The 27992-nt window shown below is 43.0% G+C and overlaps 1 protein-coding gene and 1 long non-coding RNA gene across 2 annotated transcripts in view; one reads left to right on the top strand and one right to left on the bottom strand.

The window, feature by feature from the left end:
• Positions 1-2856: 2856 nt before the first annotated feature.
• The window catches only part of LOC309677763, a 29005-nt gene continuing 3869 nt past the window's right edge, over positions 2857-27992 (bottom strand). Inside the window, exons 2-5 of the long non-coding RNA XR_014269711.1 lie at positions 27880-27947; positions 25858-25943; positions 22801-22883; positions 2857-2869 (exon numbers count right to left, since the gene is read on the bottom strand). This is a non-coding gene — a long non-coding RNA (uncharacterized lncRNA). The remainder of the gene's footprint in view (positions 2870-22800; positions 22884-25857; positions 25944-27879; positions 27948-27992) is intronic.
• SOCS1 (suppressor of cytokine signaling 1) lies at positions 3234-6461 on the top strand. The gene is made up of 2 exons (XM_082490619.1): positions 3234-3512; positions 5490-6461. The coding sequence occupies exon 2, from the start codon at positions 5565-5567 to the stop codon at positions 6186-6188; it is 624 nt and encodes a 207-aa protein (XP_082346745.1). The 5' UTR covers positions 3234-3512; positions 5490-5564; the 3' UTR covers positions 6189-6461.

Raw genomic sequence — 27992 nt, 5'->3', positions numbered from 1 at the left:
CCTCAAACTTTGCCTTTCTTTTCTGAGACCATCACCAGGGAAGAAATGGAACGCAATTTGTTTCTCCATGGCAAATGGTAATTTGTGAAGAGGATTAAAAAAAGACATTTCACAAGGAAGGCTTTACTTACCAAACAGACTCCAAGTCTAATTCACCTTGCAATAAGCAAAAAGTGCTCATTAAGCTGAGTGACAGAGCACAGATCAGAATTATCTGAACTGGCAGCAGTGCCTTTAACTTCAGTCGTTTCTAGAGACCTTTCTACGTGTGCCCTGCCCAGCAGCTCTGCACCGGCTCCAAATTTATGCACTGCCCTCTACTGGGTAGAGTAACCTCATTTTATCCAACCCTGATGGCATGGAGCTCTTTCTGAGGTCTGGACTATGGGGATTTTAAGAAGCGTCAGAGGAGGTAAGGAAGGAAACAGAAGGATGGGAATGGGGGGTTGCAAAAGGAAACCTAATTGGGCAAAATTGAAGATATCCCAAGAAAGCTCAAATTGTGGGACCATCAAGTCTACAACCCCAGCTCTTCCTATCACAGGATCTTCACTCACTATACAAGTCTCCTTCACATACTGTGATTGATGCCCCCTTCTCCTGGGCAAGCCTTTTTAAGGCACCTTATGGAGCACCTTGGACCACTCTCATCGTGATTCGCATAGAGATGGTATCAAACTCCATAAGCAGCAGGCCGACACACTTGGCTGCTGGTGTCCCGAGCTGGCAGGCTCACTCCATCGCTTTCCTCAGTGACTGGGAGTTCACCTACCCATTCGAGCCCTGCCAAGCTCTGAAGCTTTGCAACTAAATATTATTACCACATTCCTGCTCAGTGAGGAAGACTTTTTGGACAGACACTTTGTCAGCTGCGCTACTCAGTACACGGCAGACAGACTGCACGTGCACCTGGAGGATCTTTCTTTCGCCTGTGATCTTACAAAATTAAAAATTACATGAGAGTGGAACAGCTTTCCTGGCACGCCTACAGCAACCTGCAGCCAACCTCCATCTCATCTGGGAAGCACTCATACCACTGTGCTGCATTACAGCCATGCCGTGCTTCATACCTTAAAACCACAGTGATGGCAGGAGCCAACAGCGCAGCAGCAGGAAGGTAGCTCGGCTGGGCGCCTTGGGGGCTAGGTGAGGAGTTCAAGGATCTGAGCTGTACTTTTGGCTCTGATTTACCTTTTTGCGACAGAGTTAAGCACTTCAAATCTCTTTTCTTTGGTGGGGTGTCGGGGAGGAAAGAGACTTTGTCTTGCTTAAGTAGACTTTAAGCTGTTAAGGGCAAGGCCTGGTTGTACTACCTGTCTGAACATGAGGAGTGCCTTAAACAAAACAGCCATTGAATCTACTCGCTGCATGGAGCACACTACACCAAAGCAAATAGCGTCAAAACACTTCTCGTGATTGCATGTTTAAATTCTAAAGTAAGTTTCAGTTCTACCATTCCTTCACGCTTTTGTTTTACACAGAAAAGCAGCTGAGCTTTCCTCCCTCAGCTGCTTATGCCAAACCTTAGCTTAAGCTCAGTTGCTCAAAAACTGTTTGAAAGAGGATTCTGAGCACAAAGTGAATCTCTGTGCCAGATCTTAATGATCAGCTCTGCTTCTCCAAATTCATGACAACTATACCATTACGTGACAGAACATAAGCAGTAAATTTTGGTGGCTAAAGCACCATCAGGTATTTCCAGATTCACCTACTGTACACTGGCTGCACATCACTAAATTGCCATCAGGTTAATTCAGTCTGTGACCACACTGGTTTTTGAAAAGAATACTCAGTCTCAAAGCAGGAAATACATTCCCTCAACTTCATCCCAAAGGACAACTCACAAGTCCTTGCCAGGCCCTGTCCCCTTAATCATCTGACAGAAACATTTCCTTTTCATTGTCACAAAACATCATGTTGACTGCAAGGGGAAAAACATCCTCTCTCTGCTCCTGCTGTAAAGAAGCACCCTGGCTGCAAAACCTGTATGTTGCATGCCCCCAACCACACATGCTCTGGAAGCAATACATTCATGTATGCATTCCAGATTCAAGAGTCAGTGGAATTTGTCACAAGTTTTCTGTATTTTTGCACAGGCCTATGCAGATGAATTACTGCACAAGGTACATATTAGGGCACTCGGCTTCCAAAAAGACAAGGTATAATCAGAAGAAGGACTTCTTGGCCTTTTAAACGGGTGTTGGTTACTACTTTAAGATACATCCTCTTTGGAAGAAAGCCCACTTTACTGGGGCCTGCTTAAGGGAGCACACTGGTTTGGTACTTGAGTTTCAAATCTCTCTCTGGGTGAGCAGCACAGAATCCCAAGCTTCCTGCGCTGGCTGCTGGCAAGGTTATAAATACAGCTGGGGATATGAACAGTTACTTTTAAATCTGATTACCCTGTAGAAAACCCCAGGGAAATTCTGTTTTGAGAATGCAAAACCCAGTGTAATGTCTGCACAGTCCTCTCAGTGGAAGGATCACAGGTTTCTCTGAACGTTTTTCTCACTTTAAAATTATTATTGGTCTAAATTTGCTCCCCTTCTTGGACATTTAAGTTGTACATTAAGTCCTCTCACCTGTTCTGTGCATGCTAACATGAGAGCAGCTATCTTCATGTTAAAACTTCCCGCGTTTGTTGGTTGCTTGCTTTTCTTGCCTTTTTTTCCCACGTTTTGAGCCAGCTACCAGGTCAGAGCCTTGTTACTCACCTACCTCTAGTGTCCCCTCGCCTCCCCTTGCCCTCAGCGCACTCCTGTGCACGGCCTTCCCGGGCAGCACCTCCTGCCGGGCCAGGGCAGCCTCACCCTGCACCCACTGCCTGCCGCTACCCAGGGGCACCGTCTGCACCACCGCCTCGCTGGGGCTGTCAAAAGAAAAAAAAAAAAAAAAGAAAAAAAGAAAAAAAGAGTAAAACCAGATTTAGTCGGGCAGAAGGAACGGGGTCACCCGAGGCCGGAGATCACCGCCAGCGGCCGAGCGGAGCGGAGCGGGGCGGGCAGGCCTACCGCCGGCGTTCCGCAGCGGGGGCAGCGCCTCTCCGCCCCCCGGGAGCTGCCCACGGCGCTCGGGCAGCGCCGGCTCAGGGCGCGCTCGGCGGGGAGCCCGGGCACCGCTCGGTATGGCTCGGCTCGGCTCGGCTCGGCTCGTCCTCACCGTGACTCATTCGGAAAGTGAAAGTGAAGCGGCGGCCACGTGCTTTCGGAGAAGGCAGGGGAGGAGCTCGCGGGCAGAAAAGCGCCGCCGCCGCGTTAAATAGAAAGCAGAGGCGATGAGCGGGGCCAGAGCGCTGGAGGTGCCGCTCGCCCGCCCGCCCCGCGGGAGCCCCGGCTCGCTGCGGCGCCAGGCAGGGCCCCCGCCCGGAGGATGCTCAGCCGGCCGCCGGGGCCAGGACTAGCCGCCGGGGCCAGGACTAGCCGCCGCAGCCGGCCCCTCTCCTCTCTCTCCGCAGCCCGCGCGTATGCTGCGCGCTCCGGGGACGGCCCCCACCCGCGGCGCCCCGGGCGAAGGTAAGGGAGGGTCTCTGTCCCGCGGGGTCCTCGCGAACCGCATCGGAACGCTCCTGCGCCGCAGTTAGAAGAGGTCAGATTTCCGAGGCGCGACAAGGGAGCCCTGCCTGCCTGTTTTGCAAGAGCGTGGCGGCTTTGGGGGTTTTTGCCTTTTTTTTTTTTTTTTTTTCCCACTTATGTGGGTTTTTTCCTCCCTTTTTGGCTCAATGTCCGTGCTCACGACGGAGCTCTCGTGCCTGGTATAAAATAGCGGGAAAAACAATAAAGCGAAGACGCAGTGGTCTCAGCACGGCACCGCTCACCTCCCAGGACCCGCACCCTCGCGAGGCGGCGGAACCGGAGCGGCCCCGGGCCGCAGCGCGGCGGGCGGCGGCGGCGGGACGAGCCGGGGCCGGTCCCGGTCCCCCGCCGAACGTTCTGCTCCGGCGGAGACGAGGCACCCCGGTACCGGGCGCCTGCTCTGGCTTTCAGGCTCTGAAGAGTGGCGTTCCCCCTGTTTGCTCCGTGCCCCTTTTGGAAAGGCACCACGAACTCTCTCTTGGCGATGGACGCCTTCCGCTAGGGAGCCCTGCGTTTTTTAGATCTCGGGCTTAGTGGTTATTTCTCCCCAGTGTGCCCTGAAATTTAATTTTTGTTAACTTTAAATCCTGAGCGATAATCCTGGCCCAGTAATTGGAAAAACTGACATCAGTTTCCTTCTGCTGTGTAAAGAAAGCCCTGTGCTACTTTCAGCCTGTTATTTGCCAGCATAAAGATTTTACAACCCTCCTCACTCTTTCAGGAGGTAACATGCCCTAAATGAAACCAAACATCAAGTTGTTAAATTAGCACAGACAGGAATCCAGCTGTGTACTTTCTTTGAAATCCTCATTAGCATGTTACCCTGAACCGTAAGATAGCCGAGGGATTCATTTCTGAGAATACTTCAAGGTTTCTCAACAAGCTTCTGCTGCAGATCTATATCTGACTGTAGGGATAAATCCTAAAATCTATGCTTGCCAGTAAGGTCAAGGCAGCCAGCGGAGATGTATCGAACCACACTGTCAGAGGCAGACATTTCAGGCCAAACTCATTCCTGGTGCAGCACTGCTAATTCCTTTGAAGTAACACGAGGGATGAATTTAGTCCCTCATGCTGAAAGATATATCAATAGGAAGCAATTTAGATTGGGCCACTTAAAGTGCACGTAATACAAAAAAGAGAGAGAGACTGAGGAGTAATGCTTTAAGGGTTCATAGAGGTTGATTTGTGTAAGCTAGTGAAGTTGTAGCATTGCTGTCCCAAGGGAAAGTTGGGAGAATGGGAAATTGCCTTTTATGGCTGAGCCTCAGGTTAACAGGAGAGAGGAAAGTAGTTTTAGGATTACTGTGTAAATTGGCAGTGTTACAGGCTGCCCTTCCAAGTTACACTTCAGTCGCACAATGGCATCTATTCACCTCACCCTCTTCCCCAATTATCCGGAGACATGCCCAGCTGCAGAGTTTACATTTCCTTCACCTGCTTTCTTTTTCACACAATGCACCAAATAATGATATTGTCTGAGTTCTGACATCTCAGTTGGGATTGGGGAAGGCAGAGAGGGAGGTACAGAGGAACTGGTAACTCAGTTGTAAAACCTTGTTGCTTTGTTCTCTAAAACTTGAGAATGGGATGGAGTGCGCATGAGAGAACTTCTCATTGAGAGGGTCACTTTAGGTCCCAATACGTTTCTGTGAGCTCATAGCAAGGAACCTGCATTATTCTCTGTAGCTGCTAATGATCCTTGCTAAATATTTTTGGAGCTTTGGACTTTGCCATAGTGAGAGACTGCTAATCTTGTCAGAAAGCGAGGAGCTGTTTGCCCGGTGTAAATTGGCAAATGAATATTTTATTATTTTATAATGGGTGGGAGGCATGTGAATGGAAGACTTGGTCATTCAGAGATTGCAGCTGCTTTTCTCTGGGGATCTAACATTGTGTCTCTCTTTGGCATTTCAGAATAGCTGCTGGAAAGCTGCCCTGCCGTAGCCTCTGACGCTATGGAAGACCGCATCCGCTGGCCTAGGCTGTAGGATGGTAGCGCACAGCAAGGTGTCAGCAGATAATGCAGTTGCAGCAGACCCGAGATGTCTACTTGACCCTCCAGCACGGGATCGTTCACAGGCCCGAGGCTACCACGGCCCCGGCCGGCCCAGCACTGTGCAGGCACACAGCAACACGCACTTCCGAACTTTTCGCTCACAAGCGGATTTTAGTAGCATCACTCGAGCAAGCAGCCTGCTGGATGCCTGTGGCTTCTACTGGGGACCTCTGACTGTCAGTGATGCCCATGAGAAGCTGAAGTCTGAGCCCGAGGGCACCTTCCTCATCAGGGACAGCACACAAAAGAATTGCTTCTTTGCCATCAGTGTTAAGACTGCGACTGGGCCCACCAGCATCCGGATAAACTTTCAGACTGGGCGTTTCAGCCTGGATGGCAGCAAAGAGACTTTTGACTGTCTTTTTAAGCTGCTGGAACATTACCTAAGCTCCCCGAGGAAGGTACTGGTTACTCCCCTGCGCAAAGTCCGTGTGCAGCCCCTGCAGGAGCTCTGCCGGAAGAGTATTGTGAAGACTTTTGGAAGAGAGAACTTAAACCAGATCCCACTCAATCCTGTTTTAAAGGACTATCTGAAATCCTTCCCATTTCAGATATAAGTACAGCATTAACTGTATAGGGACGTGTGAGAGGTGTGTATAGAAATCCAGCTTCCTGGGTTTTTAAACATGTTTGACAGTGAGCAAACTTATTTTTGTAGCAATTTACTGTATTTTGGGATGGAACTTGAACACTTGACTTCTTATGTTTACAAAAACTGTTTGCACAAACCTGGGGTTTTAAAGCCCTGGCATAATTTTTCTGCCAAGCAGAATATTTTATTATTTTATAATATTTTTAATGATATTAACATAATAAACTTTATTGTGAAAGTTTTTAAAAACAATTGCATCTCTGTTTTTAGTTTTAAAGGCTCTGGTACGTATCCTGCTGCCAAACTTTAACTGCTAATTGACTGTATAAGTGCAGACAACAGCCAGGTCTCCAGGTCCTGCTCTTTGCCCTACTGAACTAGCCTATTTTAATGCAAGTCCAGCATAGAGAGGATTCCTGCCCCCAAAAACCTAAATAGAATGATGCAAGCGAGTAGAAAATGTACCCACAATGAATCTGCCCAGGAATCTAGCTCTCTGTTAAATCCATAAAAGCAGGAACAGTGTGTTACAACTACAGCGATGCATAGTTTTTGAAAGAGTGAAGCGAACTTGGCTGAGTTAATTGCACCAACTCTGGCTTGCCTGCCTTATTTCTATTAAAAGTGACAAAGCTCTAAGCGAGAAGATGTTGCTGTCTGACATAACCAAACCACATGAACGTCAGTGGGGAAAAATAAAACTGTCCAGAAGTGCCATTCACACACTTCAAAAGGCCGTGAACACTGTATCATTATGATGCGTTGGGGGAAGGATAGCTTAGTTCTTGCTTTAAATTGGCATATGCAAAATGGCAAAGGTGCAGGCATCTTGAGACTTCAAAAAAAGGTGTTTCTTGTCTTAAATTCCTGCTGATTTACAGAGCAGACTTGATATTTTAAAAGAATCAGAGACTTAGATCCATGACAGGATCCAGGGAGCGTAAGCCTACAGATTTGCAGCTGTAATTTCTAGTGGCTAAACTGCATTCAGAGAAAGTTAAAATATGTGGGACTATTTTGTAATGCCAGTTGTAGAAACCCAATGGTGCCTTCACCAATTTCCTATCTGCTCATAAAATGCAAAATCAATGCTCCATAGAGCTGTAACTGTGAATGACTTGAGATGCCTAATTTGGCAAAATGTCACCTGCATTATGATAAAAGTGATTCTCCCCTCCCCCAAGCATTTCCTGAAATCCATGAAAAGCTGACTTAGAAAACCAGCTGAACCAAATCACTTCAAAGAAGGCACAGAGTCTTTCACAGAAATGTACTCTATCAGCACAGATCTATGGTGCTTACAGTAACTGTAAGCAGTAAATGAAGTCATCTTTAGAGTTTGGAAGATAAAAGGTCTCTCCCTCTACTGTAATTCACATCCCTTTTAAAGCTAAAGCCACTGTTCGGAAACATCAAGTACATGTTATATAGTGTTCCTTACTGAATAATTTGTTTAATATCATTTACTCTACAAACTCAGCTCTTACATCATTGATGTTTCTTTGGAATAAATAGGCTTCCTCCTCAAACATGACTAAGGATCATTCACAGTGCACTGGACATTGTGAAAAAGGGAAAAAGAAAGAACATACAGGCAGTATCATGTGACCCTTTACTATGCTGCTTCCCTAAAAGTGTTCTTTGGATTGGTCCTGCCTAACAGTCTCCCATTCCCTTGTCAGACATCCCTGGCTGAGATTAGCAGACAACATTTCTGCTTAATTCTAAAACTGGAATTAGTTGCCGAATGATGCATTTTCTCACAGCAGCTGCAAGTATATAAATAGGGGAAGTAGTGAATACTGTGCTATGCAGCAGATAAGAGAGCAGAGCAAAGGATTGCCTGAACGTGAACAGCTTTAAGAAGTTAAATTAGAAAGAAAAAAAAAAAAAAAAAGAAAGAAGTCTTTGTAGGGTGAAGGCTGCCAAACTGGTTTGCTGTCAGCAGAGATTGTTATCCCTTTCCCAGTCCTCTTTTCCCATCAACACACTGTATTATCTTTTAACCCTTCAGGCCTCAAACTAATGACTCTTGCCTTGCTATATAAATGAGTGCCGACATGATGGCATTAGTGGTAGAACAAGCACAATGTAGCTTAGAATGTTCTCCACTATCCCTGATAAAAGCAAACAAAACTAAACTTAGATATATGGTAAGGGGCTTCCCACTGAGAAGCACGGAATGAAAAGCACGTTTCATTTTCTTCCTGGCAGAAACAAACCTACTTACTTTCTCTCTCCCTTTTATTGCTTTAGAGTAAGTTTAACAGAAATGATCCATATCCTCCTACGTGAACTTAATCTTGTCTTTAATATGAAATGTAAATGAGGGATAGCTCAGAAAAAATATAATCAAAACTATAAATAAGGACAAGAAGATCAGAATTGTATAAAAGGTCTCTTAAGGAAGGAGGAAACAAAGCTGGCTTGTATTTTTAAACTACGTATCTTTTCACCTGCCTTATTCTTCTTCCCTTTCCTTCCTTTCCTTCTCTCTCTCTCTCCCCAGCACACAGCCATATGCAGTGGCCAGGCAGATCCTCTTTCTAGCAGGTATATGTAGGTTGCTCCAAAGCAACTAAGAAATCCTAACCACAGTATGTGTGTTCACATTGTCACTCTGATTTGCCCTCTGTAAGAGCTAATAAAGGGCTCTCTAAAATGTCTCCTTACCTGTGTGCACTGAATTAAGGACTCTGTTGCATACATCTAAGGGGCATACTAGGAGTCTACTGAAGATTTCTGCAGTAATTCCAACTGTCAATTCTCTCATCCTCTGTACCAGCAAGGTCAAATATGGAATTTGCTGCATTCTGCACCTAAAGCAATGGAAACACACAACAGTGCAGTGATTTTAATCCTCCCTGCTAAATAGTACACGAAGAGTGGTGTTTCCACTCCCTCCCCCTCTTGCCCAGCTCTTTCCTCTGACCTTTTCACTCCTGGCTGTGGCTAGAAAGTGAAGTAAACAGTCAATCTGGTAAAGGACTACAGAAGAATTTGAGCTGTGCTCAGGAGCAGAGCAAAGCCATGTTTTCTGAAGAAACTGCAATATTTATAGTTAGTGGGGAAGAGACAGTTTTAAAATAAAACCATTTGCAGCATGGCTGTGTCACTCGCGAGGACCCTGGGGGTCTCTGTCCCACAGAGAGCAGCAGGGTGGGAACTGTGCAGCAGGGTCCTGCTGGGACACCACCCAGCCCTGCTCCACTGCAATGCTCCTGAGACTGTACAAGCAGCAAGACTGAGGCTTCCTCGCTTTTTGAAAACTGAAACACACATTTGCTTTCCAAGTAGGTTAACTTACATACCCTGCTGCAGCTGTAAAAAACTTGCTAAGAAATAGAGCTAATTAATAGAACTATAGGTGTTCAGACAACCTGGTTAACTGAGCCATGAAGTTACTGAATGCTCAATAGGAGCCTATTGAATGACAAGCATAACCTCACCCACTGTGAAGCTGTGGTCACACTAATTCTGTTATGATAGGAGTCATTTACAAGAAGTGAAGCTTCAGCTGCAGTCAGCACTGATGCTATTTTCAACAGTCAAGAAAAAAGTGTCCCCTAGGGCAAGACACTGACGGTATCTAGCCATCAATACTCTTCACCCAGCTTGTACTTAAGCCTCTATTGAACAGTGCATCCCCCTCCTGAACCTTCTCCTTCAGATTCAGCGTCAGCCCTTTCTGTTGAGCTGGGCTGTCACTCAGTCCCTGGCTCTCCTTCCACCTCTCCATTCATGGTGCTGACAGCTGTGAGAGCAATGTGTTTATTCATTAACTCCAGCTTTGAGACAAAGGCTGTGTAACAGTGACTTAATTCAGACTCTACGTTGCTTTCTGTGCAAAGTGTAAGCTAACAACTGCATGTGCAGTAGGTTTCCAGGATGTTTCTCCCAATTGCAAAGAAGCACGGTTCAAGACTTTTCATTGTCCCTAACTTGTCTGTTGTCATACTTCTGCTCAGATCCTGTCACTGTACCTGACTTTTTCTTCCACAGCTGTTTTCCAACATAGCAGCCAAATTTGCTACACCTGGGTCCAATTTGCTCTGTGTCACCATGGAATAACAGAAACACAAGCCAACAGGGAGCATAAAGAAAAGCCCAACTTCTCCCACCCATCCCAACATGTAACCACTGCTCAAGAACGGCAAAGCAGCAAAGGCCAAAGAGTCAGAATATAAACTCCCGACTGACAGATGGGTGAGTTAGTCACACGCTAAAAGTATTTCTCCTGTGTCTGGACCTCAGTAACATGCTGTGGATGTCGTTATTGAAGACAAGAATGACAGAGATGATGCTTGTGCATAGCAAAGCAATTACCCTATAGGCTTCAGGTATTAGAGGAGCAGATATTGTGAGGATGGAAGAGCAGCCAAATAGGATAAAGCAAATAGATAACCATGCCACAAGCCACGTTTGCTCAGCTTCCTTCATTCTGCTCCTCTTGATAATATCGGCAAGGCAAAGTAGGATCACCTTTCTGTTGTTATTTTAATCTCAGTTATAGGTATATCTTTTGTAACTCCCAGCCGTGTGAAAGAATGACAAATCCAGTCATCACTCTTTAAGAGTTCTGTCTCCTTCTGTGAATCACTACTGCCTGCCCTGCTTCTGCTTGTGAGCACAAAGGTTCATCTTCACTAACAGAGTTTTGGGTTTTTGTTCCCTTCTAACCAAAATAAAGTAACTGTGCAGATTTGGTCTTTTTTTATTTTGCTGAATAAGATCCACTGGCCACCGTGCTGTGTTTGTAGGTGTGCATAATCCCTCCAGACATGGCTGTGGAAGTAAAGTTCTGAGTGGTAAAAAAGGGGAACTTTCTTTACACGGTTAGTGTGTTCTTTATCAGAGGCTTCTTACACACTTATCAATTGCCAAACTCTTATCACTTCTTTCATAGAAATACTCATGAAATGTCTCTTTCTTCCCAACATAATTAATTCCTTTTTAGTTCTATTCCTGTTACAGGAAAGAGTGATTTGGTTTAATCTTAACAGTATCCTTGTTTACACAATTCTGAGTTCTACAGCCTGTACTTGTCAGTACATACAGCGGGCCAAAACATGCTCAGGTTTACAGTGAGATATTCCATAGGCAGATCCAGAGTGGTGCCGGGATGCCTGAGAGGACACTCTGACCCAGACACCTATGCACTTACAGTATCACGTGGGCTTGGGATGTACACACAGTGTTGTTAGCTTAATGCAATTTGTGGATCAGATCTAGTGATCATTGGTGGGACATTAGTTCCACAAAACCCCTTCACTTATAATTTACAGCATCTTTGCATGCCATAAAGATTTGAAGGCTAGAAGATACATTCATCTAGTTTGACTTTCTTTTGATGAAAAAAGGCCTCAGAAGTTTCACCAGGAATTTTCTGCAGTGCAGAAGTTATTCCTGGTGCATAAGTGAACATTGTCAAAACTAGTTATGTGTAATTAAACTTAGTAGAGTTTTTAGGCAGACATCCAATCCCAACTGAAGGATGTCAAACACTGAAGAATTTACTGTGTTCTTTCATGAGTTAACACACTGGCTGCATTACAATGCAACTTATCTTTTCCGATGATCATCACGTCCAGCCAGTCACACTTCTCTTTCCATTTAGGATTACAATAGCATCATGGCATGACTGCAGGTGGAAAGGAAATAAAGCCCTCAAGTAGATGCTGGGACATTTTTTCTCCTTACCTAACAGAATAGGAGTGAGCACAAGGCTGGCTTCTTTCAGGTAAGGTGAGCTGGTCACCACCCAGGACTTATTGAGCTTGGTAACAAGAGAGGAAAGAAGAAAGTCTTGATCATCAGTCTCAGTCGAGCACATTGGGAAAGGAGAGGAATCTGACTTTGGTATAAATTGAGTTCCTCCCTTTCTCAGGTAATTCAAATGCAGATAGTGAAGAAACTGTAACTACTGTACTAAAATAAGATGTGCGTGCCAAACAGACAAAAGACCTGGAAAGATGCACCCAGTTGGATAGGTAAGTGGGATAAGTAGTTTAGGCCTTTACTTAGATGCTGTCAAATCTCTTGGAATTTCTGTGCTCTGTTTTAGTTGCTTTTCATAGTATAAATGGACATCCTGTTAAAAAAGCAAACAACTATTAGGCCCTTCCTTATTCTACTGCTAACTGGCCTCCTGATACTCTACTGCAGACTTTGAGTAGCAGAAAAGAGATAAGTGGTTTCAACAATCAAGACACATAATACATACACAGGTGAATGTGTGTAATGAACGTAATGATGAGAAAGGAGAAGAATGAACTTAGTAGCAAATAGGAAAAATAATTACTAAATTTTCAGAGGAGACAGTAGTAAAGGCTGGCTTTACCATGATGAATCCTGGGACATTTAGCGGTGGTATCAGCAGAATCAGACAACAGGGGATAGGGAGATGGCTTTAGAAGGAAGGCACAAGTGGCATCAAATCTCAAAGTCTGTACTTTCAATGTAGCTATAAAGCCATCCTTTAATTTGGTTACAATGGTCCCAGGTTAAGTCAGGACAGAGTGAAAAGTTACCAGTGTACTAGCAGATGAACACGTTGTCACTGTAAAGGAAACCTCTGAATTCAGTTACCTTGATCTTAGACTGAAGATCTTAGACTGAAGATCTTAGACTGAAGATCTTAGACTGAAGATCTTAGACTGAAGATCTTAGACTGAAGATCTTAGACTGAAGATCTTAGACAATTTCACCAATCCCTCCCATCTTTCATGAAGTTTAAACTGAAAATAAGGTGCTTTACTATACTGGTCTGATAGGCACCCTACAGGTAGCATTAACACAGGACAGCCAGCAGCTGCATGAACTCACAGGAGTGCGGAGGAGTTCCCAGCACTGTACTGTTCCCACGGATCCTGAATTGAAGGACACTTTGCAAGACACAGGGAGGATACTGTGGACTCATTATTTCTCTTGGTAAATCTACTCTAGTCACAACATTTACACATGTTGCAGGAAAAATAAAAATACTAGCCATATTCAATCACAGGTTTGTCATTTCAGAACGTACAAACATCTGGAGTGAAATCTTAGCTCCAGAGAAATCAATTTCCAGGGAAGATCAACTTTTCTATACATAACATTATTAAATAAGAGTGAGTATCTTTTAAAAATTAAATCTAAGAGCTATGGTTGCATCATGAAGATTTCTTACTTGATAGAGCCCCAGCTAAATCACACGTTGAGGGTGATTTAAAACCATGCCTATGCTGTTCAGTTTTGGTACTGAAAGTGTGTATACAAGATTGTATGCACTTCCCTGCCTCCATTCTTTCCAGCTCTGCAGAGTATTTGCAAGTCTCCTCTGTGTCCTTCAAACTGAAACTGATAACTATGTTACATTTTCACCCTAACCAAAGTTTCCCCAAATCAACTTCCTTACAGCAGAAACTAATTATTACTGGAATTTGAGTCAGATTGAACTTTCAGGGTGAGATTTTAGGTATCCTCTCTGGGATTTGAACAACGTCTGGTTCCCAGATAGAGCACTGAAAACAAAAGTAAGCATGAAACATTCTCCCCAAAATGTTACAACACAGACTTGATTTAGGCTTACAGATTTTGTAACGCTCAGTGAAATAGTCTCATTTGGTTATTTCCTGACCTGCCTGTATGCCACCACTGTCCAGGCAATCTAGAGAGATCTGGAGATGGAGCCGGTACGTCCTATAAACTCCTGACACCGAAGTAGCATAGGTATGATCTCTAACATTACCACTAGGATGAATTTGAGTTATATATATATATGCTGAAAAGGAGTAAGGCTGCTAGCTACTTTCTTAGCTCTCCCCAGATAAAAAACAGTAAACCTGCTTGCTAGACTCTTCTGGCATGTATCCTACATACCCAATCTGTTGAGAAATAGTTTTGACAAATACTTCAGAGATTATTTTAGGTTTTATGTCCCCCTTAAACTCCCATGTGCTCTCACCAGGTAAGTTGCTCACAGCTACTTTCAACAGCTGACTTAGGTGCAAATGAAAGGCTTTCAGAGGCAGATTCCTAACTGCTAGGGGGCAATTAGAGCTGTAAATTAAGTGCCTAAATGACATTGTGTGAACACTTCCCCAGGTTTCCCTGCTGGTTCCCAACAAGGCCAGCTATAAAAAGTAAAATGAAATAAGCCATGAAAGCTTTACAATTATTACATAGCAATTTCTTTCTGTTTAAAAAAAGCTGAAACTACAGTTCAGTACCTCAAGCCTTTTTCAGCCACGAAATAGGGATTTGCCTTTTCAAGTAGAGGGATCTTCTTATCTAATCTCGCACAGTTACTCAATAATTATGTGATCAATGGTAAATCCATCACTGTCCTGTGACTAAATGTACCATGTCTAAATTACTATCTTAGGCAATCACAGGCCTTTTTGTTTTGGAAAAGCGGGAAGAAGGGAAAAGCAGTAAGAATTATGGTTTTGTAGGAAGAGGAGAAAATACTTGTCAGAGTGTCTGTAAAACTGGCAGCCAACAGAAACTTTTCACAGACAAGACAGAATAACAGCACAGTAGTCCAGGGCACAAGCTACATTCTTGTAGTCCACAGCTCTGCAACGTACCATGTAGCTATCCCCTATGTGTATTTGGCATGTACCATAGTTGTATAATTGTATGTAAAGTAGATGGTGCCTTTCTTAACGGTAATAATTTCAGTTCCAGAATTCTCAGCCCAGCACATTTGGTAATGTAATAACCATTTTCATACAAGAGTTTCTGGCTGCTGTAAATTTTCTCATTACTGTTGTTGCAGAGAAAAAGCTAGTGACTGGCTGAGCTGTGTTAATAGAGCATACGATCAACCTGCTTGTTCACTATAAGTTTGCTATAGTTTTCCTCTCTGTGGACATTAATTACATGGACATTAATTACAAAGGTCCAGGTGTACAATGGCATTTACAACTAAATTGTTTTAAAATTTGCAGTTATGCCAAATGATTCCTCTTTCTAAGTTTCCATTCACTAAAAAAAAAAAAAAAAAAAAAAAAAAAAGAGAGAGAAAGAAGGTGGCTGCAATGAGAGAAATCTTAGACCTTACAGGGGATTCATTACTGGTCCAGAGGGCAGCGCTGTCTAAACCATCTCAAGCTTTATGCACAAACTGTTTTACAGCATTCAGCATCCTGTTGTACACTGAGTTTGTATACACTTTCAACAACCGATATGCATACATCTGTTGCTGTAATTCATCAACTCACTGTAAAAAGCAGTTAACTCCTTTCTGGAGTGGATAGCTGAAGCATAGAGTCACAGAATCGTTGAGGTTGGAAGGGACCTTTAAGATCATCGAGACCAACCATTAACCTAACACGGCCAAAATCACCACTAAACCATGTCCCACAGCACCACATCTACCCATCTTTTAAATACCTCTAGGGATGGTGACTCAACCACTTCCCTGGGCAGCCTGTTCCAATGCCTGATAACCCTTTTGGTGAAGAAATTTTTCCTAATATCCAATCTAAACCTCCCCTGGCACAACTTGACGCTGTTTCCTCTTGTCCTATCACTTAAGACCCCCACCTCGCTACAACCTCCTTTCAAGTAGTTGTAGAGAACGATAAGGTCTCCCCTCAGCCTCCTTTTCTCCAGGATAAACAACCCCAGTTCCCTCAGCTGCTCCATGTAAGACTCGTGCTCTAGACCCCTCACCAGCTTCACTGCCCTTCTCAATGTCTTTCTTGTAGTGAGGGGCCCAAAACCGAAAACAGTATTTGAGGTGCAGCCTCACCGGTGCAGAGTACAGGGGGACAATCACTTCTCTAGAGGGGAAGCAGGGGTCTAGAAGAAAGCTTAGAGATTATATAAGGTTTTGCACGCAGGGACAGTGATTCCTGGGTTTCTCTAAAGCCTGAGAAGCCAGACACAATAAGCATCTCATCGGTTGATGCAGATGATCTTCTTGGCTAGCTTGTTTGTCTTTAGGGCCAGACTGACTGTCATGATGGGAGTCCAGGTTAGATTGATAATTAAGGGATGTTATTAAGGGATGGTTGGTTTGTTTGTTTGGTTTTTGTTGTTTTTTTTTTTTGTTTTTTTTTTTGTTTGTTTGTTTGTTTGTTTGTTTTGTTTTGTTTTTCCCCTCAACAGACTGCAGAGTCACTCGTCCTTGGGAGCTAAATAAGAATATCTCACCTAATTTGTGTGTTGCAGTTGTAAAGGTCTCAAGCACTGGCGAGACTTTAAATGTCTTTAACTTTCTGCCAGGGAGACACAGCTTTGAGGACTTTAACTTAGTACAGAACACACCGGGAATGCTTGATATCTTCTAATATGCAAAGTCAAAAGAGCGGCCCATATTCTATTCTCACCTTGACTTTTATGAATACAACCCATGTACATACTGGTCAGAGCTATTTTCTCTGGAGTCTAAATGCAAATAAAGGAGGACAGCTTTTGTTTTAGGAGCAGAGAGTGAGGAGTGTGAAATAGTAGGGCCCACTGAAGCTGTAAGGCACAACGGATGCTCCAGTTAGCCACAGAAGTACTTGGGATAGGAAAAGAAAATAGGAAAGAAGAGAAATTCAGCCTTTGGGTGAAGTGCTGCTGAAATGAGGCTTAGGACTCTGACCTCCAAACAAGGAAACTATCTCCTGCCCTGTGATTCTGGAATCTTGCATCATATAATTTGTAAAAAATATTTGTAAATAGTTTGAGTGAAGCATTGTAGCTCAGACTCATGAACAGAGCCCTTTCCAAGACACCAGGAACCCTTTGTTTCATTCTGGACTCTGCCAAAAAAATATTATATATATCATACTGCTTTACCTTGTAATCACCCTCCAGCTTTTAACTGTATGGCTAATTTAGACTTATTTTTCAGAGCCCATAACAGAACGTGTATCATCTTTTTTTGGCCACTAGGTTTGCTTTTTTTTTAGTTCATTATGGCTTATTCTCTCTAACCACAACAAATTCCACATCTTTCTGACAGTAGGATAAAAATCTCTTGATTCAAACTCTGAGTGTATAAATCTCCCCATGCCTTCACTCCTTTACCCGTGCAATGGGTATCATGCTCTAGTCCTGGAAGATTTACAGTAATACACACATGTATTTAGGAAGAACCTTTAACTCTGGGGAATAAAAGTACAAAGGCCTATCTATCAAGAAGTATTTTCTGATTATTTTCTCATATGTCTAAGTATTATTTTATATCTACTTTTAAAACAAATATGGCTAATGAGGAAGAAGTAGTCCATGGGAACTGCACAACCTGCACTGTGTATCTTTTTATTATGCTTTGGAACTAATAAAACTTAGGTAATCTTTCTTCCAGATAAGTGTAATTTATGCACTGTATGCAAAACCATACACAAGCTCATTGCCAAGGCGAATATAATGACGATTTCAATCAGATACTGAAATAGCTTAGGACTTCCAAATCTGCATTAAAAGACACAAGTGAATTGTACAGGTAAAGCTATGTCTGTATACTAAGTATAAAGTGAGGACTACACAGTCCAGGGCTGCCTTTCTCAGCCATACATATTATTTTCTCCTTGCTCTCCTACATATCTCATTTCACACGCAATTTCAATACTGTTTTAAGAAGAGAGCGATTTTAAAATGCAGCACGTCACATCAGCCCAAAATATGTTTTGGGACTGGAAGTCCAGACAGATAGGTTTTAACAGTGACATTTCTACTGGGGAAGAATAATCTCTTCTGACTCCTTAAAGTTTAAAATACCACAGTACATCTGCCAGACCTGAACTTCTGATCCAAGTGAAAGGAAAAGCTGACTGCTGCTTACAGTCTGCTAGTTACACTGTATACAAACCACTATTTGTTAATATTGTATACAAACCCAGATGAAGCCCAAAGGCAATTGCATATAAATACTAAACACAACCCATAGGCATATTCCAAGCTGGTATAAATAGGGTTTGAGTGAATTTATGACTGCATGTGTAATTCCAGTAGCTTGAATGCTGGCCATTGGTGGAACACACACACACAAAAAAATAATAATAATAAAAAAAAAATCACTGCAGGGCCAGCTTCAAGCACATCCCTGGTTTAACTAATGGCCAGTGATCTTCAGGGTTTCTTACAGGGCCTAATTCAATCTCTAGCGAGGTCAACAGAAATCAAACGGAGCTCAAAAGCAACTGAGAGAAAAAAAAGCAATTGAGAGGTCAAAAGCAATTGAGAGAAAATGTTTTTTCTCTAAAGGAGAATTCTGTGTGAAATCTGGGAAGGCTGTAGCATGTCAGAGGAGATTGGAAAGCATCCTGGAAGACTGTGAAATTTTGGAAGGAGGTAATGCATTCAAGAGAGTGAGAGAAAATATTTGCTTGGTTTTGAAAGAAGTGCACAGAGGGAATAACAGCTGCAAGGGCATACAGGTGGTTCTCACAAATTCTCTTGCCAGCTGTAATCTGTTATAAAAAAAGGAGTCCCAAGTGCAGAACAATTATACAGCTAGTTTGGAGCTTTTTACTCAAACATTCCAATATGTTACATAATCCAGCACAGGCCTAAAACTGTTCAGTTTCCACTGACAACGGTGAAGGCCTGAGCCCTTATTGAGGACTTGGAGAAGCCACTTAATTAATTGCCATACAAATTTTGCTACTGTTGGTCCAAATTTTTAAAGCTTGAACTTATTGCAGGTCAGTTTTAACAGCCTCTAGCGCTTGAGCTGAAATTATTGCATTCTCTTTTATTCAAGCTTAATCCACATTAAGTGTACAATTCTGCAATTAAGATAATGTGCTGATTGTAGAAGGGAAAAAAGGAAGGGGAAGAGACACATATTAAACATCTTCATAAGGCAGTGTCTTTTTAAATAACCGTGAGCAAAGTATTTATGAAACTCCCCCAGGCTGAGTCATAAAGTCTTTATGTAGCAGGCAGATGATAAGAGTAGCTTGACCTCACCAGTTATAAAACATACAGAAGTGGCTGAATTTTAAATACTCTCTATTGAGTTAGGTGGTCATTATACATTTAGATTAGGACAGGTTTGGCCAAAGTGCAGCTCAGGAAGTTCCATAAAACAGCACCTTGCAAAATTGTTCCAGAATCTAGAGGTTTGACCTGTGGAGACCACATGTCACCATGCCAAACTGATTAAGCAAAAAGAAACTGAACTCAAAATAAGAATAACTACAGTCTACTCACTTTTACTTTAATCTTTTGCAGGTCTTCCTTTTACTTAGTTGCATAATGAGAAGCACAGATTGTACACTCTAGCTCAACAGGCACTGGCATCCAAACACAAGAAAAACAAATCTCTTCCTTTTAATTCAAGTCCATCCTGCTTCCCATGATTTCCTGTCCTCCAGCACAGTTCAGTTCCTAGGAAGAGTTGCACAATACAAATATACTGTTGCCTGTGCTAACAAAATAATTGACCTGCCATGAAAAAGCTGGCATAAATATTATCTCCTCTTGGTAACTACTAAACAGCTAAATTGCATGTGGTAATGCTGTTTGCTGTTAATGTAATTTTAAAGAGATATAATACTTACAAATTTAAACAGAGCAGCCAGTGGCTTGTTCCATACAGAGCGTATAACAAACGGCATATTTTACTGTAAAACCACTACAGCAGAACCACTGAAGATACAGAACATATTTCACAGTCCTCTAAATTTACCGGTCAGATAAAATCCTCCAGGAAATTAAAGTCTGAGAAGGGGAAAAAAGCATCATCAAACAATAGTTACTAATGTTATTGATGATGGAGGAGGGGAAACATCAACTTTTCACTGAACTCAGTTTCTGCCTTACAAATCAATTCTGGTTTTCTGCTCTGTATCGTTCAATATTAAGAGGTTTGAGGAGGATGAGCTAGTCAATATTCCAAATCTGGTCCAGTTTTATTAATTTTACTGTCAGCTTAAATGAAAGAAATATCCTCATATGATCAAGTTGGAGCTCAGACTTGCAAACGCTAGTCCTCCTCTGGTAAAACTCCAGTCTGTGGTGTCTGCTTCAGCCACTTTAGGAAACGAAGCTGATTGATAACCCAGAAGCAAGTCCAGGAAAAGGAATTAAGCACTTGGAGACTTAAGTGCACATAGAAGAAGGAATAAGGATTTAACAGTGAATAACTAAAGTCCAGAAATAATTCTGGACCAATGACTAAACCACAGGATTTCTCAGGCACGGGGAGCAACTGAAGCAGCAGGTTGCAGACCTCCCCGGCTCTCCTCTGCTCAGCCCAGAGAGATGCACTGCTGTTTGCACAGCCTCCAGACACCAAAGTGCCTCCCCTCCTCCACAGAAGCCTCTGTAGCGCAGGACCTTCACCTCTGAGGGAGGCAACAAGGACTTGAACCAAATCCTCTCCCAACACTGAATCTGTTTGCAAGTAAGTGCTCTGGCCACTAGACTATTGGGGAAAATAATTTAAATATTTCTTTGCAAATACAACTACCTCAGGACTCTCATGTTTGATGGTGGAACGCTGTGAAAGGGCAAGGCCATCCATATACCCAAGACAACCATCTCCCAAGAGCAAGAGTACCAAAAGGAGAACTTTTCAAGAACTAAATACTTCCATGAATCTCTGCTGAAGTTGGGGGAGTTTTGCTATTGATCGTAGAGGCAGCATAAGCAGGACTAGATTGTGCGTGCATCAGGCTGACACAACAGGAACTCTCCCTCCTAGGACTAGTCAAGAGCCTTGATTTCAGTAGAAAGGCTTACTCACCGTATAATGACCCATCAAATAACGCCACCTGGCCTGTGCTAATCAGATCTGACTGTAAAGTGCCTGCACGGCTCTGACAGTAACAGAAACAGGATGTTAATAGTTGACAGGAAGTTCAGGTGTTAGAGTACAAGAAAGTCAGAAGTGCTTCCCTACCAACTCTTGGGTTTGCACACAGACAGAAAGCGTATGACCTAATTTAGGAGAATCAGACTGCAGATCAGGATATTAGTCTTCTACTTGCCACCTCACGGAATCACGGAATTTTTAGAGTTGGAAGGGACCTCTAGAGATCATCTAGTCCAACTCCCCTGCTAAAGCAGGATTGCCCAGAGCACATTACTCAGGACTGCATCCAGGCGGGTCTTGAAAATCTCCAGAGAAGGGGACTCCACAACCTCCCTGGGCAGCTCTGTCACCCTCACCATAACGAAGTTTTTCCATGTATTTGAACGGAACTTCCTATGTTCTAACTTGTGCCCATTACCCCTCATCCTGTTACTGGGAACCATTGAAAAAAGCCTGGCTCCATCCTCCTTCAACCCACCCTTTAGATACTTGTATGCCATAATAAGGTCTCCCCTCAACCTTCTCTTCTCCAGGCTAAAGAGTCCCAGCTCTCTCAGCCTTTCCTCATAAGGGAGATGCTCCAAGCCCTTAATCATCTTAGTTGCCCTTTGCTGGACTTGCTCCAGCAGATCCCTGTCCCTCTTGAACTGGGGAGCCCAAAACTGGACACAGTATTCCAGTTGTGGCCTCACCAGTGCAGAGTAGAGGGGGAGAATGACCTCCCTCGACCTACTGGCCGCACTCTTCCCTATGCAGCCCAGGATTCCATTGGCCTTTTTGGCAACAAGGGCACATTGCTGGGCCATGGATAATTTACTGTCATGGATAATTTACCTCATCAATGATAAACTTGAATGTTGATGCTCTTATACTTCAGCAGCTTGCCAGCGCTCAGATGTTTAGAGGCTCTGCTCTGCTTTTTAGCACGTGATATGAGTAACACTGAGATTTCATTTCAGGATTTTGCTCTTTCCTTTGTTTTATTTTGAAAATCCCTAAGGACATGGCTAAAAGCCATAGTCATATCTGGTTCAGGATTTTCACATCTGATTATTAATTCTCTTGGAAAGCTGATTTGCCTGGGAATAGTACTGTTTGAACATACTTTTGTTAATGTTATTGAGGGCTTTTCCTTCCCTTCTTCTGTTCCTCTGTTTCACAGAAGGCTCTTTGTAATCCTTTAATTCTTCCGGTCATATACATCATGCCTTCCCTAATGCACAAGGAACTTCAGGCTTAGGTATGGTCATTTGGGCAACTTAAGAAAGACCTATTAAGCCTCCTATGCTGAGGATAAGGCCCTTCTTTGAAGTCCTTGTTAGTTAGTCCCCCACAGAAATATATCATACATTTTCCATGTTGACTTAATTTCTGTTCTGTGGACTCATGCATTGCTACTGATGACTGTGCAATCAAACAATCTGATCCGCTGTGGGCTGTGTATCATGGAGACATGTTCCCAACAGTGAAACAGCTTCTCTCCAGCTAGCACATAGCAGCCTTGTGTCAAGGCACTTCCTCAATGCCAAAATTTGGTGTACTGGGAGGACATCTTGTCCCATGAAGGCCACTGCTCTCTCTTGTTGATGCAGGAGGAGGAAATCAGAGAGACACTTGTGTATTATACTACACCAATGCCCTATAATTCTAAAAGCTGGATTTTTGATCAATATCTATCTACCAGTTCCTATGGAAAGGGGCTCATGAACAAACAAGGCTTTGTAAAGAACTTTCTAGAGAGGCAACACAAGGAAATCATGTCACAAACCCATTCTCTCTTCTCCGCCCTTCACCTTCTCCTCACCCCAATGACACGAAGTTTACCTGCACTCACATACAGTCTGTGGGATGGATATCTCCTTTAAAAAAACCCTCTGCTGGCTTCAGGAGTCTCAAAACTGCCGCATTGCATCCAGGCTGCAAGTAAGCAAAGCAGAGAAAGGACAGAGTGACAACAGTGGACATACTGGATCCCTCACCCTCAAAAAGCTGGAAAATCTGGAGATGAAGGGGGCCATGCCCTCACCTGAAAGTAAGGAGTGGGGAATTCCCCCTCTCTTTCCAAGGAGAAATCTATAAGGAAACTGTTGTGGCACTTCCCTATCTGTGTGTCACCTCCTGTGGGATTTCCAAAATTGTTGTTAGACAAGTTGTGAAATCTTCCCTGTCCTTTCAGATGGGGAGGGGGCAAGCACGGACTTGCTGGAGCTGGATGACAGCAAAGGACAGAGGTAGGTAGGCTTCTTCCCCCTTTGCCTGTACTGGCACCTGTAAGAATTTACGTAGTACAGGAGGAGCTGGCTCTGAGCCAACCTACTCTGGCTCTCAGCAGGCATTAGTCATTTTGGCTTGACAATGGTCTAAATACAGCCACCTAGCTACTGGCTGACAAGCTTGAATCTGCCTGCCACAGACATAACTGCTGACAGCAGGAGTCCCAGGAACCCATATCAACTGAAAGGTATGCTGCCAGCGAAAGAGTGGAGGTAGGTGTGGTGTAGACAGGCACACACAGACACGTGAGGGGCTAGTGACTCTTCCCATATCTGGTAAGGCAATGGGAATATACTCAGGCAAGTGAGAGCCAAACCAGAGATTGCTGGAGCTGTTTGAAAGTAATGATGGAAACATTTAGCATTGGGAAAGCGGTGCCCATTCACTCATTAGGATGTCTCTGTGTGAAATTTCCTTAAATTTTCCTTAAAATGGTGATTTGACACACTTCGAAGTCCTTACTTGGTAGAGCAAATGCAGTTACTCGTGGGAAGTGAAAAAGGGTCTCATTTTATCCAAGGAGCTATAAGCTAACCATTCATACATGGCAGATCCTGCTCCTCTTTCTACCTATACTAGATAATTCTTTCCGCATCCTTCCTGGAGTTACATAAACACTACAGTGCCTTCTGTACATTCCTGTAACACATATATTGCGCTCCAAACTGAAACTGATAAGCAGGTAAAAGACACTCTCTAAAAAAGCAGGCTTATCCATACTGTTGACGGAGCCACCACACTGAAGTGTTAAAGGAAACCTGAAGGATTAGTCCAACTAGCTTGAACCTCAACAGTGTGGCCAGTATAACCTTTCTTTGATTCACTCTAAATGAAAATGTGTCCTGTCTTAGCACATTGGTCAAGCCTGTTAAGTAAAACTAGTCCCCAAGCTGTATTTTGTTGCATTCCTGAAAGTTAAATTTTTCTCAATAATTTTAGCTCCTTCTTGTAAGCCAGTAACTAGAAGGCTACCAGCTGTATATTTTGTGTGATAGAAACCATGTGGGCAGGGTGCTTTTTAAACAACTCGAGTGTGGTGTCACAGACAGCTGAGATAATCCAGCAACTTCCCCCCACAACTTGGTCTTTCTCTTTCTCCACCCTGCTCCTGGGCCATGGAATCCCACCTCATCCTTTATGGTGGTTCTCAAACCCTTCCAGAGCCAAGATAACTCGCTATCTTAGGGAAAACAACAAAAAAAATCAGTCGTGTCACATTAAGGAGCTAAAATGGCTTAAAAAAGCATCCAAGAAATGTCAGAACTGGTGCAAAACAGCAGCAGGAATATGTGGCTGGGATAGATTAGAATTTTTCAGATTTTAGGATTACTGGTTGTTCTGTTATTTGTGTTAATCTCCACATTATTGTAATTAAGAAACACCCTTGTGTATTACAGATCAGGGAGAGCTTCTAAGATGTATCAGCTCCAGTTTGCTTACCAGATCTGGCAAATCAGTCATGCAGAATGTCGATAAAAGACAACCTTCTCAATCTAGACCAGAGTCACTGAACAGCTATAGCAGGAGCCTGCTGTTGAGCTTGGCAGGATCATACTGGAAATAAAACACTGAACTGAAAGCATGTACCCAATAGCTGAGAGAATCAGTCATTCAGAGTCTATTAATATGTGGCAGGTAAGATCCAAACAAAAATGTAAAGTAAATGTAAAATGTTGCTACTTCTGGCACAAAAAGGGAATAGCTTTACTGATATGAAAAGCCTGTTGAAGAAAGAGTTGAGTGCAAAAAACTTTCTCTCCGTCAATTCTACAAGAAGGATACAATAAAAAATTTAAATGCTAAATTTAGATTTCACTGGGAAAAAAAAACCAAAATCAACAACAACAACAAAAAACCCAATAGCCCAAACCCAAATAGCTGTAATTAAGGCTGAATATTTATGGAGTAAAATAAAAGACTGACCAAGAGAAAAAAAGCATGCCACTGACTAATCCAAGAACATTTCAGATTTACAGTGAACTCCATTAGCAAGCAATTCGGAATTAAGACCTCAATTTTACTCAGACTTTTTTAGGCAAAATTCCCATTGAAGTTGCTGCAGAAAGTTGACAGTGATTGCAAAACTGAATTCAAAAGATAACTCTAAAGGATCTGAGTTTTTGCTAAAACATAAGAAATCCCTTTTGCACAAGAAGTAATTGAGGGGTTGAAGAAAAACAGGCTATTTTATTTTTCTAGTTACATCTTCTGCTTCGTCAGATTTAATTTGTGATTTCATGGGTAGGGCCATCAGATGTGAGCTTTCCAGAAACTAAGTTCTCCTCAGGGAAATGGCTGCAGCTGAATAACAGCCTGAGCATCTGATCCAAAGGCCACTGGCAATGGAGAGAAAGTTTCCAATTATCTGTGGAGATTTACATGTCAGAACAGGAAGGAATAGCAGAGTCTTTTCTGAGCGCATGAAGAATCAAAGCCTTTTGGCCAACAGCAGGCACAAGCAGAGACTACCACAAGGCTTTGTTCGAATGACTCGTACATACAGACCGTCACTGGTTGAAAGCAGGCATACAGCACAACACTGAATTCTTGGAAAAATGGGAAGAAGGAGGGGAAAAAAAGGAGGGGGGGAAAACCAGCAGTAACTTTTTTTACTTACTGGAATCCAAGACCATCTTCACAGAAAATGTGGTTGGTTACTATAGTTTTGAAAATGATTCTTGTAATCTGCCTGTTGGTAATTCCCTGAAAAGAAAGTGCATGCTTTAAGCCAGTATGCTTTTATTTGCACAGGAGCTGTTAAGTCCTTTCATCTTACTGCAGAATACTTTTTTAAAACTCTAGCTTTCTCAGTGTTTGGAACATAACTCAGGTAAGACAGTAGCATCTTTGAGAGGAACCCCTCAGGGCAGTAGTTAGTATCTCACTGGAGAACCTTCTTTCCCAGGCCAGGAAGCCGCGGGGAGGCGTGGACTGAGGCTGGGTGCCCAAGTCTGCTGTGCTTCGGTTACTCCTGCTGGTTGAAGAAGATAGCATAGATTTACCTGGTCCCCCTGTTAGCTCTAATTGAGCAAAGCAACTGCTCTGTCACAATATGGTCTTACCTCATCTCAATGCAACTGAATCAGCCCTTGTAGGGCTGGGGCAGGGTAAATTAAATTTTCACTGTTCCGCTGAGTAGCAATGCGCTTCTGTGACACAAAGATCCCTGCTAGGATCATAGGTGTGCCTCTGTGTTTCTGCTTGTAGCAGAACTTTACATACCTGGGCTTTCTAAAGATACTCCAGATGTAGCACGCACAGCACCAAACAACTCGGCCCTCCTAGGAAACACTGAAGGGATGCAAGACGGATTTATTTGTCCGCATACATTTGCAAAAAATGACAGCTTAATCTGTACTAGAAGCAAGTGGTGACCTACAAATCTGAAAGGAAATAGGATACTATAGTACATCAGCAAAATGTTTCCAGGCACTGTTCTGGAGAAATGACTACTCAGCTAGTGAAAATACTTTAACTGGATTTGCACAGCTATTGTCAAATATGCTCAAAAACGTTTGAAGAGAAACACGCAACATGACACATGCATGTTGATGTCAGTTCCAGTGACTCACTCTCTGCACACTTGAATTATCGTGAAAATACTGTAACAGTAAAGGCTGCTAAAATGGTTGTTTTTAAAAGAGGTACATGAGGTCAACTCAACATGAGATGACTGTAACTTTCAGTAAAGCACCTGTTTAGAGAACTGAGCCTGGGATGTGTTGTGCTTTTGTAGTTCAAAGGGAGCGTCTCTCTGTGTGCGTTTGGCTTTTAACACCATCCCTCCATGTGATTAAAGAAAGCCACAAGAAAGAGGTTTCTACATTATTATCTCTTCCTGGAAAACAAACCTGACTGTTTCCCCGAAGTTTGCTGGTACAGAATTATGCAGCTTTAAAGGCAGCCAGACATTTTGGCTGCCCATCCGCTTGCCTTCCTTGCAGTTGTTTTACAGTCTCTGTTTTACTTTACCTGGAACTTAACAATCCCTCACTCCCTTTCCTCCTAGGTTTCACTAACTCTTCAAAATGAAAATCAATAGCATTCCTTTTACTCCAAGGTACAGCCTTTCAGGTAATCACGTCATATTTTGCAGCAGCTGCTTGGAGCCTATGCAGCAGAAATAGCCCTTGGATGAAGAGTTTCCAGTAAAGTAGCTGCCTTTTTCTAGCATTTCACTGTTTACTTGTATTATTGGTTTAGATCAACATTGGGTTTTTATGAAGTGATTCAAGTGATAGGTTAGTGGCATGGCTAAGAAAACTCAGAAAGGTTGTTTTTTTTTTTTTTTAAATTACTTCAAATTAGAGACTCTAAATAAATAAAGATCTTATGAGTCAGTGGATTTCATTCCTGTCAAACGGCCATTGAATTAAAGCAAAATAACCTCAAACCTCTCATTAGCAGAACTGCATGTGTAATTTCAGTTTCTGTTTTGCTATTAACAGGCTTGTAAATGGGTTATAGTAATTCTACTTCTTTTTTAAGAAACTTGTCATCATGACAGATACATAAGAGGCCTCAGGAAACCCCCCTCCCTCTTCTCCTAGAAGTGCCAGCTTTGCGAGGAAGAGCTGGCATTGCAAAAGTCTGGACATAATTTAACAAATTTTCTCAGTAGATAGGGCCAGAGCCTCACCCGCTGAAGATTCAGGGCAGTCTCCTTGACGCAACTGGAGCTGTGCAGATGGGTGGCCTGATCCTTCCCTGGAAATACACAGCATGAACTCAAAGAACTGAGCACTCAAAGTG

This window comes from Vanellus vanellus (assembly GCF_965231255.1).
Source record: "Vanellus vanellus genome assembly, chromosome: 14".
Lineage (NCBI taxonomy): Eukaryota > Metazoa > Chordata > Aves > Charadriiformes > Charadriidae > Vanellus > Vanellus vanellus.
Note: the sequence above shows the minus strand (reverse complement) of the source record. Positions and strands in the feature narration are given on the sequence as shown.